The sequence below is a fragment of the Choloepus didactylus genome, chromosome 6 (genome assembly GCF_015220235.1).
Source record: "Choloepus didactylus isolate mChoDid1 chromosome 6, mChoDid1.pri, whole genome shotgun sequence".
NCBI lineage: Eukaryota > Metazoa > Chordata > Mammalia > Pilosa > Megalonychidae > Choloepus > Choloepus didactylus.
Window position 1 is genome coordinate 14,445,806 of NC_051312.1, and position 17,001 is coordinate 14,462,806.

Sequence of the window (17,001 nt, forward strand, 5' to 3'; positions counted from 1 at the left end):
AGTTCATTCTCTCTGCCCCTTCATCCCCACCCAGTTGGCTGATGGGGAAACTGAGGCACAGAGTTGGAGAGTGGGTGGACAAACCAGACCTGGGCCCCAGCCTCCAGGGCAGCACCGGCAGAGAACTGGAGCACATGGCCCTCCAAGGCCTGCTCTCTGCCCTGCCATTCAGTAATGCACACCGGGGCTGGCAAGAGACTGGCAAAGACCTGGGTGAGGCTGGGCAGAGAAACAACCATACGAGGCCCAGGAGAGAGGGCCCTGGGCTGGGCCTGGGACGGGGAGCACGAGCAGAGGGGCCTGCCCGGGCTCCAGAGGCTACGGCCAGGTTGGCCAGGACCCAGGCGGGCCAGGGTCCACGGCCTGGGGTCCCCTGGGCATAGCCAGGCGTCCCCACCCAGGCTTCCACTGCAGCTCCCAAGAGCAGGCCCGGAGCATCCTCCTGAGCCTCACTCTTGCAGCAACTTTTCGTTGTCTCCTTGGAACCCCTCATCCCCTTTCCCCAGCCTGGCCTGCCCAACACACTGGTGGCGCCAAGGAGGGCCCCTGCAAACAGACCTGGGTCTATCTCGCCCTGCAAGGGAAAGGCCGTGCTGGAGTTTGGGTGTGTTGGACCAGGACAGAGGAAGGAAGATGGCGGCCCGGTCTACCTCACGTCGGTCTGTGTGGGGGTCGGGCCTGGTGGCTGCGGCCACACCAGAAGTCTCCCTCTGCCTCCCGCAAGAGCTCTGGCTCACAGTCCCCCCCTGGAATGCACTTCCTGCCAGGCCATACTTCTCAGCAGTAGGACACCCTGGAGAGGGCTTAGGGAAGCAGCCTTCGATGCATTAAATTGCACAGTGAAGAAACTCATCCCCATTCAAAGCGCTTTCAATCCTTCCGAAAAAGTCAAGAAGAAAATGGCAATTTGGAGCCAGGATGTTTTAGTACCTCCTTCAGCTCCCCTTTTAATGGTGAAGCCAGGCCACAGGCTTCAGGCCCAACGGCCTTTACGTTCATCGAACTTTTTGCTAGAACGTAATAGAAATTTTTTTACTGCTGTTTATTTTTATGGTTATCGTTAACCTTTTCATTTATGGCAAATGATATTGGTTTTCCATTTACGACAGTGACATCAAGTTTCCTTTCAAATCTAAACCTGTTTTAGTAACAGAAAGTGAGTCAAATATAAATGCAGCTTAACAAACGTTAGGTAAATAACGGCGCTGGGAACATTGGGCAGAAGTTGTCAGGAGGGACAAGAATGAATGACGTGTAAGAAGCTGCTCTAGACCCTTTCATTGCACCGTCCTGGGCCAGCCGGCCACTCGGGTTTAGCATAGAGGGCACCCAGTGTCCAGCTTAGCCCTTGGCCATCACTCCTGCCTGGAGGCCATGGAAGGAGCTGGGTCTGGAGCTCCGGAGTGGGCAGGGCGAGGGGCAGCCCAGCAGAGCCAAGGGCCCACCAGCAGGCCCTGCAAACCCAGCCTTAACCTTGAGCTCAGGCTCGTGGAGAACAGACAGGGTGGCCGCAATGGAGATAGGGAAGGAAGGAGCCACTCTGTGGGTCTCAGCTCAGGGACAGCAGGCAGCCGAGCCCCAGGCACAGCTCAGCCCTTGGTGGATCGAGAGGCAAAGCCGAGGACCCGACCCATCCAGGGCCACCAGGGCACACGGTCCTGCTCTCGTGAACTAAATTACTTCCCGTGAACCGGTTTGAGGTTGGGAGGCTCAGAGCAGGTGCCTGTAAATGAGGGCGGAGAGCAGAAGCCCCCCCATAGCTCCCCAAATCCTCCGAGTTCTCCAAGCCAGCTTGGAAACCCCCCTTCCCCCCACATGCTTCTCGACTGGGCCTTCCTGGGTCTCCCTCACATCAAACGGAAACGGAAAGCACTTGGCTTCTCCCCAGACCATTGGGGCCCAGAATTCTGTTTCCACATCAGTCTCCCCACCTCCCAGGTGTGAGCCCCAAAGGGGCAGGATGTCTTGCATCTCTGGGCATCCGCCCAGCTCAGGTCGGCTTGGACCTCACCAGCAGCAGGGGCACAGCCCCAGTGTCCCCCAACCCCGGGCCACCTGCTGCCCCAGGCCAGGCCGCCAGGGCGCTTGGCACCCCGGAGAAGCTGAGGATTGGGGGCAGGTGGGTTCCAGCGCCTTCCAGCTCATTTGTGCCCTGCACTCCCTCACGGGTTGTGCCGCAGCCCCAGAAACTGGCCAAGCTGCAGTTCTGTTTCTGGGACTGCTTCCCCATGAGGGATACGAGCCTGGTGAACCCAGAGCCTCAGGCCTGGGGATGAAAATAGGATGGCCAGTGGGCCTTTTGGGTTCCCTCCTGGGGAACAGGGCATGGGGGAGTTCCTGAGCCTGTGGGTGGGAGGGACCACCCTCCTCAGACCCTGGGAGCCCATTAGTGAGACACAACACAGGTACCCGAATATCTCACCCCCAGGAGGCCTCGGAGGGTGGCAGCACTCTCCAGGCACAGCCCGGCCCCTCTCAGAGCCCCAGATGCTCTTGGCCCAGCTGGAGGCCCCCGATTCTGGGGCACAGCCTTGGCTAAAAGTCTCCAGAAAGAAGACGGTGGGAGAACAACAAGGAAGGGGGTCAAGGGGGCAGGACCCAGGTCCTCAAGCCCAAGAGGCAGGCAAGGGTGGCAGGGGGTGACGGAAGGGGGGTACCTGAGAGGGTGGCCGTCAGCAAGCCCACGATCGCCAAGGAGAGCCACATGCCTGCTGCCATCCTGACTGCTAGGCGTGCCCACCGGCGCACGATGCCATCCTGGGGCTGGGAATTGGGCCTGGCCGCCGTCTGCCCCTCTGGTCGGCTCTGCCTTCTCTGTTCCTATGCGTGTCTTCCTCTCTTGCACGCGGGTGGCCCAGCCCAGCCTGTGTGTGACTCTCACGCCTCCGTGCTCGGCTTGTGGTTTCGGTCTCCAGGAAGCCAGGTTGGTGTTACAGGGGCTGCCTCTGCCGCGAGCCCACCAAACTCGGCTGAACCCGACAGAGAGACCAGAGAGAGATTTCCCAAGGAGGGGAAGGAGCAACGAAAGGAAAGAGAAGTGCAAGGACATGCCTCATTTTTGGAGGCCCAAAGAGGGAGGCCCGGCACATAGAATATGCTCAATAAATATCTGTTGCAAGAATGAATGAACGACCTGCTGTCTGTCCCATTCCACAGAATCTGGGCCTCATGAGATTAAATCCCAAGGTTTACCTTGACTCTGGGAGCAAAGACAGCTGAGAAGGAATGTGTGGTCTTAAGACACATTTGAGAGGGGAGAGCCCTCTGGGGGAGGTCAGAGGTCAGGCAGGGAAGCTGGAGCTAGAAGGATGGGCAGAGTTTTAGGAAGCAGGGATGGTGGGAGGGTCTCTGGGCCAGAGACAACAGCAGGGCGGGCTGGGAAATGCTGAGTTGTCCAGTTTGACTGAAGTGGACACTGAGGGAAGGAGGCAGGGACAAAGGGTGTTTAATTTGCCACTGTACTTCCAGTGCTGGGCAAAGAGTGGGTGCTTAATAAATGTTTGATGAGTGAACGAATGAGCAGATAACTTAATGTGGTTGTCCAGGTGGAACTCTGGAAGAGTTTGCATCCAGAAGTAGGAAAGTGGTTCCATCCTGGCCAGCCACTATGACGTTGCCTTAGGTTTATGGGTTCTGGCCCTACAGAGAGATTCTTTTACCTCATGCTCTCTTGTCTTCATTTCCTTGTGACGGATCCCCAGGGGGTACTTTATGTTGCAGGATTTGGAGCCCCAGGGAGCCAGGCCCCTCCCACCAGGGGGCCCTGCCCAGCCCTCTGGGTGGAACTGGGACCCGGTGCTGGCACTAGCTGAGGCTGCCCTCTTGTGGAAGGTCGTGGTAGCACAGGCTGGGGGATCACCTCCAGCTCTGGGTGATTCAATTCCATCCAACTGCTGTTTACAGAGACCGTGGTGTGCGGAAAGAGATGCGTGGAGGGTGAAGAGAGGAAACCACCTCCCTGCTCTCAGGAGCATGTAGTTCTCAAACACAAGTGGCCAAACCAACAGGTCACGGCAAGGTAAACTCGATGAGAGGTCTCATGCTGATGGTAGCTTCCTAAGAGAAATGCATTTGAACCAGGCTGTAATATGGGTGTCAGCGTATCCTGAAAAATTCTCCTGATACAAAATACAAAAAAAAGAAAATCGGGGTAAAAATATTTAGAATATCCTTTAAAATGTAGAGCTGAGGTAGCAAGAAATGAAGGGAAATCATCAGAGGTCAAAACTCGCAAGAAAGCACAAATCCAAAGAGATCCTAGAGAACGGAAGCCAGAGGTTTCCCTGCTGATCTCTGATGGCCAAGAACTTCATTTTAATGGGCCTGGAAAAAAACCTAGAGCCGGAGCAAAATGAGAAACAAAACCAGAACCCCCCCCCCACCCCCACCTAAAGTCAAGACCACGGAAATACAACACCCACGCTGGGTGAACTAGGAGAGAAAAACCTCTCAGCTGACATGGAACTTGCACGGCTCAGCACAGACTCTGGGTGGAAATTACAAAGAAGAAGAAGAAAAAAAGGGCTAATCTCAAATGCTCCTAACCACAAGTCAACCCTCTTAGGGGCTTGAGGATGTAATTCATGGGTCCCGTGTGGCAAAAAGAACACAACCAGAAATGAACAAAAATACAACAAGAGAATTTAAATTAAAGTAGGTAGAAGTTCTCTAGGCACTTGGCAGAAACAAATATGAAATTCCTCTCTGTAGTCACTTCACCTAAACTCGGATCTCAAAGAATTTCCATAGAAACATTTCCAAGGAACACAAGCTCACATGCAAAAAATAAATAAATAAATAAATAAATAAATAAATAAATAAATCATGAAACACAGAAGAGCACAAGATATTCTAAATGAGAGTTGCACAAAGCAGTGAACAATAGACCCAGACCTTCAAAAACTGCAGATATTAGAATTTTGTTATATATAATCTAAAATAAGGATATTGCATATATTTAAAGAAATAAAAGTTGGTAATTCAAAGTATAGATAAGGCAAAAGGACAATTAAAAGTGATATAGAAGTAGTATTTCTATAAATGAAGAGCACAATCTTTGAAACCAGAGGATCAATGGACAGATTGAACAGCACATTAACATAGCTGAAGAGAGAATTAGTGAGCTGGACAATGAATCTGAAGAACTTACCCAGGTTGTAGCACAGAGAGACAATGAGATGGGAAATATGAAACAGAGCCTAAGACGGAACAAGAAGGACTAGAATGTGTCTAATTAGAGTTCCAGAAGGAAACGGGAGAGATGGATGTTCAAAGAGATATGGCTGAGAATTTCCAGAATTGATAAAAGAGAAAATCCTTCAGGATCTGGCAGCTACACCAACTCAAGAATTATAAATAAAAAGAAATCTACATCAAACACTTAGAATAGCAAAAGCGCTGATTCCTAGAGAGAAGATGGATGAGCTATCAAGTAGACAGACAGCTAACTTCTCAATATCAACAATTAAAGTCAGAAGACAGTGGAATACCATCTTCGAAGAGCTAAGAGAAACCTGTCAACCTTGACTATCTTTCAGGAATGACGTTGAAATAGATACATTTCAGACAAAAACTAAGAGCATTTACAGTGAACAAGCACCCATCTAAGGAAATTTTAAAGGATGCTCTTTAGGAACCAGGAAAATGATCCCAGAAGGGAGGTCTAAGTTTCAAGTAGGAATGGTAAGTAAAGAAAGATGTAAACATGGAGGTAAATTCAGCATTAATTGTATAAAACAATTAATACAATAATGTCCAGAACATTATGGACTTCACAAAAAGGCGGCCCTGCCGACCCCTTGATTTTGGACCTCTAGCCTCCAAAACTATTAGACACTAAGTTCCTGTTGTTTAAGACAACCAGTCTGTGGTATTTGTGATAGCAGCCCTGGAAAACTAAAACATGGGGTTCAGAAAAAAACAAAATAAAACTAAAAAATAAGACAAGAATAACAAATGTATTGGGAAGGAGTGGTCAGATTAGAAAGGTCTATTATTTGGCAGGAGGGCAAAATACTGACTAACTTTGACTCTGAGTCAAACGTGCATGTTAAACTAGGAGAGCAATAAAGTGGAATGGGGTGTGTGTGCAGCTATAAAGCCAAAAGAAGGCGGGAAAGAAAAAGAAAAGAAATGGACACCTGTGGAGAACCCAGGCATTTTCCATCCAGACTCTATCTCTCTTGACCTTGACCCAGCAAAATGGAGTAAGCCCTGTTATTGAGAGAAGCCTGACTCTCTGATAAGAAGGGAGGGCCTTGAACTTCATCCCCCCACCATGTGGCGTAGGGAAAAGTTTAATGCTGACTGATATTTAGTGAGTGCTTCCTACTGTGCCAAACACTTTACAGAGAAGAGTTGTCCCCCCTCAATTATCAGAACAACCCAATTAAATAGGTGCTATCAGTAAATAGGTGCTCTGTAGATAAGGAAGCTGAAGTCAGAGAGGTGATGTTGTTTGCTCAAGATCACACAGCTGAGAAGAAGGAGGGCTGGGCTCTGGACTCAGGTCTGTCTGCCCTAAGACTCTGAGCTCTTAACCACAGGCAAGTCAACCTTTGAGGGTGGCGGTGGGGTGATCTAAGCATAAAGGTTTTGGCTGAAATCTGGCACCTCTGCCAGGAAAGGCTCTGGCTCTATGGGTCACCAAATGTTGCTCCAGCCCTGCCCCAAAACCAAACCCAGCGCACTCCTCAGTCTGTGGGGTCCTGAGACACCTCAGTCATGACCATAGTCCCCTTGTCTTTCCTGGGATCCAGAATTTTCTCTCAGGGTCTAAATACTCAGCACCTAAATATGCATACATTCTCTGTTCATTTATTCATCAGTTTAACCCAATTTTATCACGTGTTCTAGGTGCTGGGGACACAGCACTGAACAGAACAGACAAATATTCCTATTTTCATAGTGCTTACATTTTGGTGGGAGAGTCACATAACAACAAACATAATAAATGAGTAAATTGAATTGAGACTCAAAATAGAGCAGAGTGAGGGGATTAGGTATGTCAGGAGGGGCTTACAATTTTTTTAATAGGGTAGCATCTTAATCTGGCCACCCCCCCCAGAATAGAGCGGGGGACAAGGGCTTGCTGTCTGGGCCTTAGCACAAGGAGTAAAGAACTGCATGCTTTGTGCATTCTCCAATAGACATACACACATGTCTGTCTCCCCCATATCCTTGTGTCTGAGTTCCCTGTCTTGCTCCTTCCAAGTGCCTGCCCAGGAGCCCACATATATCCATACCTTAAGCCACATTTCCTTCCATTTACAGTGGATAACCAAATGTCAGCTCCTCTCCCCCTTGGGAGGACTTCCCTTCATCCTTTGCCCCTAGGGCCACCTTTGAGTGAGGCTGTAATGCAGCATCTGCCCATTTCTAGTCAGTACAGCATATTGTGCTTTCCCATTGTGAATCAAGCCCGAGTTTTCCCTTGATCAAGGGGAGCATCTTGGAGGCTACAAGTATGAGTTAAAAGAGAACTACTGATGCATCAGAGGCAGGTGCCCTGGGGTCTGGGCCATCTGTTCAGGTAACTTACTGGCAGCTTCTGGTTCTGTTTGAGCCTGATGATCTTGTCCAATGGACTTCTGCTGCCCTTCTTCCTGGCTCTCACAACCTGGGGTGTATGATAAGACCCAGCTCATGGTGGGCCCTTCAGGTCACCTGTTCACTCAGTGACCCATCCTCAGACATGAGTCCTGAGACCTGCAGCAAGCTAGGAGATGATTTGCAAATGGCAGGTGGTTCTCTGCTGCAGGTGTCAGGGTTTCCTCCAGAACTCTAAAGATTTGTGCCAAAATTTCTCTTCCATCAGAGCCTTCCAGAGACTCCACATGGCACCCGTATCCATCTTGGTATCTCTGGCATGATTGGGCCTTCTGCATCTCCTGGCTAGGGTGGCACAGCAGCTTGTACCCCTGCCTGGCCCTGCTACAGAGCCTCTCTTGCTCTGGGCCCCACTCAGAGCTGCTGATGCTCAAAGTCACATGATAAATGGGCCAGAGCAGAATTCCCACTGATGGAACGTGCTCCAAAATCCAAAGAGGCCCACCAGGTACTGTCCCTTGTCCTTGGGGATAAGGGATGCATGGTGCAAAAGCTTGTTCCTAACCCTAGAGGCAATATCCCACTATGCTCCAGACCTTTGCACCCCTAAAACTTCCCCCAATATGGCAGCTACCTAAATCTTTGTGGAATTTACCTCCCACCTTCTGGTAAAATGGGCAGCAGTTCTCAAACTTTTGGTCTCAAGGGCCCTTTTATATTCTTAGAAATTATCAAGGACCCTAAAGAACTTTCATTTATGTGCATTATATCTATTGATATTTACCAATATTAGAAATTAAAGCTGAGTAATAGAAAATATTTGTCTAGTTCATTTACAAATAATAATAATAAACTCATTACATGTCAATGTAAATAACACTTTTTATGAAAAATAACTATGCATTCCAAGGCCCCCCCCCAAAAAAAAATAGTGAGAAGAGTGACATTGTTTTATGTTTCTGCAAATCTCCTTAATGTCTGGCTTTATAGACGACACCTAGATTTTCACATCTGCTGCTTCATTCAATCTGCTGCAATACGTTCTTTTGGTTGAAGCACATGAAAATTGTCTGGCCTCACATAGATTTGTAGTTGCAACAGAAAGGAGTATTTTAGCAGCCTTTTAAGATAATCATGGCTATTTTTCTCTGATACTACAAACAAACTTGAAGAGTGGTAGTTTCTAAAGTTTAGTTTCAACATGGAATCGGAAATCATATCAACAAACATTTCAACTCTGTTAAATTAAAATCCATTGGTCTATCTAAGTAGAAAGCCCCCTTTCTTCTTAGCAATGGCATTTTGAATGGATCCTTTGTCCACAAATGATTTTGTAACAAGAAGCATTGGTCATTTTGGAAAATACTAGTTCATAGAGTTATACAGTTCTTCGAGGTGTTGGCATAGTCCGTTATTCAATATCAAAAAACCATATTCATTAATATCATCTCAGACCTCAGCAGAAAACTTCAAGTACTGGGAAATTGTCACGCTCATGGGGGCAGATATGAGTTTTCTAAAATCTGAATCTGCACTTAAATGTTCAAATTCCATCACTGGCAATAAATACTGTCAAGTGTTTCCCTTGAAGTGATAGGCTAACTTCGTTCATTTGGGAGGGGAAGAAGTCTGCCAAATACCACGTCGGAATAACCACAGTTATTGCAGGGAAGTTATTTGGGAATGTGACCCCAGGGAACAGAAGTGAGGAAAAGAAAGAGAGAAACAGGAAAAGTGGAAAGTCAATACAAGGACACATCATTGCGTTGGCCACACAATGGTCTCCTGGTGCTTGAGCTCGGCCTTATGAAATGGTTCTCAGAAGGGTCCACTCCAGGTACAGACTCTGCTCCCGCCATGCATGGCTCCAGCACCCATATGACCAAGGAGAGGAGCTGACAAACATCGGCAGGATAAGGCATTCTGTCCACTTGATTGTTGTGAGTCTCCCTCGTGGCAGACACCCTCCAGTACACAAGACAGCACTCCACAGCCGAGAACTAGCCGGCCCAAACTAGCCCTAGTGCTGAGCTTGAGAAACTCTGATTTAAATTAACAAGTCATTACTATATTATATACTATATAAAAAGCATTCACTATTATCTCCAGCTCCAACTTTATTTTCCTTTACAGCCTTTATTATATGTGACATTGAATACATCATAGTCAATATATCTTACAATCTATTCCATTCCATTTCATCATATTCTGTTCTATTCTGTTGTAATACATCATGTTATATTGCATTGTATATATTATATTATATTTATTTATATATCTATTGTTTATTGGTCTCTCCAAACACTAGAATGTCAGCTCAATGTGGTCAGATTATCTGTTTTGTTCACTGTTGTATCCTCAGCTCCTAGAACAGTGCCTGGCACATAGTAAGTAATCTATGGATATTTATTTTGTGTATTTATGAGTAAATTAAGGTGCTGACGTTCCTTGAGCCCTTACTATATGGCAGCCACAGTGCTGGGTTATCATCACTTGATACACACAGAAAGCCGATAAAGCAGGTGTATAGTAAGTTGAATTGTGTTCCCCCCAAAAGATATGCTGATGTCCCAATCCCCAGGGCCTAGAACATGACCTGATTTGGAAATAGGGTTGTTTCAGATGGATTAGCTAAGATGAGCTCATCCTGGGGTAGGCTGGTCCCTAATCCCATATGACTGGCATCCTTATCCGAAGAGGAAAGGACACAGTCAAGACAGAAGGACAGAGAAGACGACTAGGTGACGATGGAGGCAGGGAGTGACGTGCTGCAGCTGCAGGGCAAGGGACACCAGGAATGGCCAGGAATCCAGAAGTTGGAAAAGGCAAGGAAAGCTTCTCCCCCATGGGTTTCAGAGGGAGCACCATGCTGCCAACAATTTGGCTTCAGACTTCTAGTCTTCAGAACTGTGAGGCAGTAAGTTTCTGTTATTTCAAGCCATCGAGTTAGGGGAACTTCGTTACAGCCACCCTGGGAAAACAAAGCAGTGGGTATTGTTACCATTCTCTGCTTTTCAGATAAGGAAACTGAGGCCAAGTAACTTGTTCAAGATCACCAGCTCTAAAAAGGTCAAGACAGGACCCTTTCTCAGGTGATGTAACCCCAGAGTTTATTCTCTCGGAGAGGATGTGTCCACCACGTACCAGATGCAGCCCAAGGCCCTGGGACATGGTGATGAAGACGCAACCCCCATCCTCAGAAAGTGTCCAGTCCAGTGGGAGAAACAGGCAAGCAAGCGAGTGACTCATTGCAGGGGACAACCTCGGGGAATCAGGGAAGACTTCCCGGAAGAGGTGACTTCTGGGTCAAGTCCTGAAGGATGTGTATTTAGTAGGCACAGGAGGTTCTGGGCCCAGGAGCAAATGTGTGCCAGGCCCCAGATGAGAGACAGAGCTGGAAACTGCCTGCAGCTGCAGGGCAGGATGGGGACAGCGGGCATGGAGGAGTTGCTGCAAGAGATGAGTCTCTGGAGCTGGCAGTGGAGGAATTTGTTGGCGACGATTAAGGTAGCATGTATAAAATCCACCCTCAGCGATGCCGGAGATATGCAACATGGCCGCTAGGGCTGATGAAATAGCGGCTTAAGTTGCCCTCAGCCTTCTTTACGGAAGTGATAGCCGTTCGCGTCTAAGATTCGCGCCTAGAGTGCTAGCTTTACAATCTGCCTTCTACCCCAGCAACAGTAGCTACCAATCCTGTGCTAGCCTTACATCTGCCATCCGCCCTAGCAACAGCAGCCACCAATCCTAGACCGCCACCCGTCCTTGCTAGCCACTCCCCCTCTCTCCTAGAGTATATATACTCTGCCCCTTCAATAAAGATTTGCAGCTTGATCAGAATCTTTGTCTTGCTGTCATTCCTCGTGTCTCTTGTCCCATACCATTCCTCCCTCACAGGACTTGGAGCCTTCCGTTGAACGTCCCACCGGCTGTGACAGGAATTCATTCTGGAGGGCTCTCAAAGTTGGACCAAGGCAGTTTGGACTTTCTCCCTAAAGCAACAGGGGGGCCCTTGCAGGGTTTCAAGCACTCTGGCCACAGTGTCCAACGTGAGCTGTAAGGAGCTCCTACAGAGATCCAGGCAGGGAATGGAGGCTGGTGGGACAAGGAGAGCTCTGTGGGGCAGGGGAGAAGGGGCTGAATATGAGAGAGGGCTGCCAGGTGTTACATATTGAATCGTGTCCCCCAAAAGACATAAAGACAGTTCAAGCCCTAACCCCCAGTTCCCTGAATGTGACCTTATTTGGAAATAGGGTGTTTGAAGCCGTGATTAGTTAAGATGACACCTGTGCTGGTTTGAATCTATTATGTACCCCAGAAAAAGCCATGTTCTTTAATGCAGTCTTATGGGAGCAGACTTTTTGTGGCTGGGATCTTTTGATTAGATTGTTTCCATGGAGATGTGACCCACCCAACTGTAGATGAGATCTTCTCATTAGATTATTTCCATGGGGGTGTGACCCCGCTCATTCAAGGTGGGTCTTGATTAGTTTACTGGAGTCCTCAAGAGAGCTGAGAGCCCACACAGACCCAGACCCTTGGAGATGCTTGGAGAAAGACATTTGAAGATGTTGAGTTAAGAGATGAAGCCCAGAGTTCGCCCTGGAGAAGCTAAGAGAGGACCCCCAGATGCTTAGAGAGAAACACTCTGGGAGAACAAGCAAGGATGCACAGAAGCTGAGAGAGAGAAGTTAAGAGAGACAGAAGCCCAGAAACATTTTGGAGAAAGTCATTTTGAAACCAGAACCTGGGAGTAAAGGACCAGCAGATAACAGGACCACAGACATAGGGGACTGGTGGTTTGATGGGTTGAGCCCTCTACCACAGGTTTTACCCTTGGGAAGACGGTTGCTGCAAAGGAGAGGCTAGGCCTCCCTGTATTTGTGCCTAAGAGTCTCCTCCTGAATGCCTCTTTGTTGCTCAGATGTGGCCCTCTCTCTCTGGCTAAGCCAACTTGAAAGGTGAAATCACTGCCCTCCCCCCTACGTGGGATCAGACACCCAGGGAAGTGAATCTCCCTGGCAACGTGGAATATGACTCCCGGGGAGGAATGTAGACCCGGCATCGTGGGATGGAGAACATCTTCTTGACCAAAAGGGGGATGTGAAAGGAAATGAAATAAGCTTCAGTGGCAGAGAGATTCCAAAACGAGCCGAGAGATCACTCTGGTGGGCACTCTTACGCACACTTTAGACAACCTTTTTTAGGTTCTAAAGAATTGGGGTAGCTGGTGGTGGATACCTGAAACTATTAAACTACAACCCAGAACCCATGAATCTCGAAGACAGTTGTATAAAAATGTAGCTTATGAGGGGTGACAGTGGGATTGGGAATGCCATAAGGACCAAACTCCACTTTGTCTAGTTTATGGATGGATGAGTAGAAAAATAGGGGAAGGAAACAAACAGACAAAGGTACCCAGTGTTCTTTTTTACTTCAATTGCTCTTTTTCACTCTAATTATTATTCTTGTTATTTTTGTGTGTGTGCTAATGAAGGTGTCAGGGATTGATTTAGGTGATGAATGTGCAACTATGTAATGGTACTGTAAACAATCGAAAGTACAATTTGTTTTGTATGACTGCGTGGTATGTGAATATATCTCAATAAAATGATGATTAAAAAAAAAAAAAAAAAAGGACCAGCAGACACCAGCCATGTGCCTTCCCAGCTGACAGAGGTATTCTGGATGCCATCAGCCTTTCTTCAGTGAAGGTATCCTCTTGTCGATGCCTTAGTTTGGACACTTTCACGGCCGTAGAATTGCAAATTTGTAACCTAATAAACCCCCTTTATAAAACCAATCCACTTCTGGTATTTTGCATAACAGCAGCTCTAGCAAACCAGAACAACACCCAACTGAATTAGGTGAGCCCTGATCTGATATGACCTGGTCAAGGAAATCTGGACACAGACGAGGGGAGAGTGTGACAGCGGAGACAAGAGACTGAAGTGCTAAGGAACACCAAGGTGGGCCAGCCACCAGCAGAACCTGGAGAAGGCATGAGTTTCAGGGGGAGCCTGACCCTGCTGACACCTGGATTCTAGACTTCCAGGCTCCATAACTGTGCAAGAACAGATCTCTATTGTTTTAAGCCACCCATTTGTGGTCTATTCGTTACGGCAGGACCTGAGAATCTAAGACTCCGGGACACATCAGTGGAACTCGGAGCTGGTCAGTTGGGAATATCCGGAATGTGGGCAGGCACACTGTCCAATCTGTTTTCTAAACAGTTGGTGAGCATGGATATTTAATAAAAGGAAATCACATGGGACAACCATTGTCGGTAAAACGTGGTCGTCCCACCCAAATCCCAATCTGCAGGTGATCTTGCTCGTGGGTGCTAAGGGGGCAGGAAGACTCTGTGAGGTTGCCTCCCTGGATGCCATCTTCCCCACCGGGGGCCGTGGTCTTCCACAGGCCAGTGCACTATCTCCGTCCCACCCTTGGCTGTGGCCACCAGAGTGTCCTGCTCATTCTCTCCGACCTCGTGGGTTTAGGCGTCTGCTCCGTTCTACTCCTTTAGAGGCACCTGGCCCTCCAGGCGGTCACCACATGGCATGAGAGAGCAGTTCTCAACCTTGTCCTGCAACAACACAACTAAACATGGGCCCCTGGGGGCTGGCCACCGCCTCCATCGAGAATGGGAGAGCTGTGCGGACAATTCAGGCCACAGCTTATGTGCAATTCTTGGTGCATCTGCCATGCACCCGAGCTTGGCTCATGTAAGAAGCTGCTGTAGACACCTGCATAGGAGAGCAGGCATTTCCCGGGGCTGTCTTTTCCTCTGCTCTGCCCAGGCCTACTTGATGGCCATTGTCCTTTCAGCCAGGTGGCACTATGTTTTGGTTTCTATCTAGCCTCAACCTCAGGATTCCCTCCAGGTACAGGGAGTCGGTTGGGCAAGTGTGAGAGAAACCCAAATTGTTCTGGGCGTGGGTGGCAGGCCGTGGAGAGGCCTGGGAGATTACCATGCCTTTGCAGGGCTGCAATGAGGCTGTGCCTAATTGACAATCATTTGTGGCTATATAACTGAGGGCAAGGCAGCAAGTTACACTGGGCTCTACTAAGAAATCGTACCTGGAAGTTAGACCTAGGATATTTTTTCCAGCCATGTGAAGTATTCACGCTGGGTGTTAGAAGGTGGGGTAGGGGATCTAAGAGGCTGGGCCAGGCCCCCCCTCCCCATGGGGCTTCTTGTGACCCAACATCTCTCCCCCTGGACTGCCAGGGGACCATCGGGAGGAATTGGGAGAGTCAAGAAGCTGCTCCCAGGATACCCCCAGTCTCATCCCTCTAGTAACGCTTGCTGGCAGTGCACCCTTTGCGTTTCTCACAGTAAACGGAAGCTGTAGTTGGATGTATACGTGAAAAGGCTCATTTTCACCAGCTTCCAACCGAGTCATCACAGAGCCACTTCAGCGAATCGTTGCATGAGACGGGGCGGCTTAGCCACTCGGCTCCACGTGGGCCCAGAGGTGCCAGACCCCTGCAATTTCGCGAGAAATCAGAAATTGGGATTTTCCTGCGATTGCTTCTGATTTTTTAAAAAGATAACTAAATAACAAAACAACAAAAGCAAAAACAAAAACGGCCCTGGGGTTCAACACTGTGTGAGCCTAACCACAAATGTGTGGGGGTCATGGATATGGCCGGCAGCTCTAGGGGCTCCTCCAGTTCAAATATGCTGCTCTGCAGCCCCCTTACACTGGTAAACTCATGCCACTTTCCTGATCTGCAAAAGGCAGCTCAGCCTCCCTCCTCCCCAGCTAAGCATGCCCCTGGCATTCCCCAGTCAACCCACCCCAGTTCCTGCCCCCACGTATCTTGGGGACAGACACTCAGAAAGGGAGAAGCTACACTTCTCTTTGTCTCATGTCTTCCTTTTCCATTTTTTCTCTGCTGGCCACTTTGCCCTGTCTCGTTTTCAGGGGCCTGTCCTGCCATCCACGATCTCCCTGAAGGCCATGATGGCAAGCTGGTCCTCTCCTTTGCAAGGCTCGACCCGCTAGGATCAAGCTGTCACATCTGCCAGCCTAAAGACCCTGCCAAGAGAGGAAGGCGCCGAGTCTGACGGGACCTGCCGTCAGTTAACCCATCCTTGCGGCTGGCGATGCCAAGCTTCCTCCAGGGAGAGGTGGAGGCAGCTCTGTCAGAGAATTTTGGCCTCTCCTCCATTCTCCACCCAGCTGGGCTTTGGCTCCTCTGCCCACCTCATCACTGACCCTGAGCAAAGCCACTGAAAATGGAGCCCGAGGTGGAGAGACTGTGTGTGCTTGTCCTATGCACCAATGCTTGGCTTCTTCCTCAAGAGAAGACTCAAGAGACCCAGGTTTGGTGATTCCTACAGCTTCCGCGAGATTCAGTTTATTTTAGCATTCAGCCTTCCTGATGCTATTCTTTCCAGTCTAGCTTTGGGACACTCTTTCCAGTTATCCGGTCACGGGGTGATAAAACAGGGATAAGTCAGGCAAGGTCCTTGACCTGATGGAGCTCCTGTACAACTGAGGGAGACAAGAAACCCACAGGTGAACAAGCATGAGGTGCTCTGAAGAGATGAAAGCAGGACACAGTGTGAGAGAGAATCCAGGAGACAACTACTTAGATAGGATGATGAGGGAGCCACAGAGGAGAGACTAAATGGAGGAGGGAACGGTGCAAGGCAGGGGACTAGAAAGAAGGCGTGTGAGGCTGGGCTTGCGTGAACCTGGGCTCAGACAGGGTGGGGGAGGGTAGGGGCTGGATCCCATTTCGAGGTCGGGGTGAGAGATGGCCCTTAATGCGCATTGGTGAGTTCTCAGCAGGGGTGTGCTGAGGCACGGCTGTGATTTAATCTGAGTTCAGCGTCCCTCTCAATCTCAACTCACTTGTGGGCCCTCTGTGGTGCCACAGGCTTCTCGTAGGTGCCCCCACTTCCTTCCTCACAGTAGCATTTGCACAACATGAATTGCAGTCTGAGAACTTCCCCCCGTCACCCAGGAGCCAGGGCAGTAATTTACCCCTGAGCCTGCTCCCATGAACCAGTCACCTCCAAACACCCCCAACCCTGCTGAGCCTCAGTCTCTGCAACTACGAAATGGGCAGGTGAGACCAAATGATGCTCTTTCTGGACCTTTCTGGGTCTATCATTCTTGTGCTGGATCTGGCTTGGAAGAGCATGCAGCAGAGTGGGATGCAGGAGAGAAATGAAAGTGAAAGATGGAAAATATTCCTCCAGCCTCCAGGAAGGCTAGCAGAGGAGGGGGTAGGGGAGTAGAGGAAAGGAATTTGGGGGCAGGCAGGGGCCTTGTGACCCAGACTTTCACTTCTCCTAAACACCCCGTAGCACCATGTGACGCAGGCAGGCTGGCCGCAAGCTAGAGAAAGGGGAAGCCAGGATTCACCAAGTTTCTCAAGAAGCAGGGAAAGGGACAGGCTGAACTGTGGGGGAAGCAGTCAGAGCAGGGAGGAGGT

General features: G+C 49.2%; 1 protein-coding gene across 7 annotated transcripts in view; it reads right to left on the bottom strand.

Moving 5' to 3' along the window:
• CD6 (CD6 molecule) overlaps window positions 1-2,844 on the bottom strand; it is a 43,542-nt gene extending 40,698 nt beyond the window's left edge. For all 7 annotated transcript variants that reach the window (XM_037840452.1, XM_037840451.1, XM_037840450.1 and 4 more), the window contains exon 1: window positions 2,658-2,844. In XM_037840452.1, the coding sequence (XP_037696380.1) occupies window positions 2,658-2,718 (61 nt within the window). In that variant the 5' untranslated portion in view covers window positions 2,719-2,844. The remainder of the gene's footprint in view (window positions 1-2,657) is intronic.
• Between the last annotated feature and the right edge of the window lie 14,157 nt (window positions 2,845-17,001).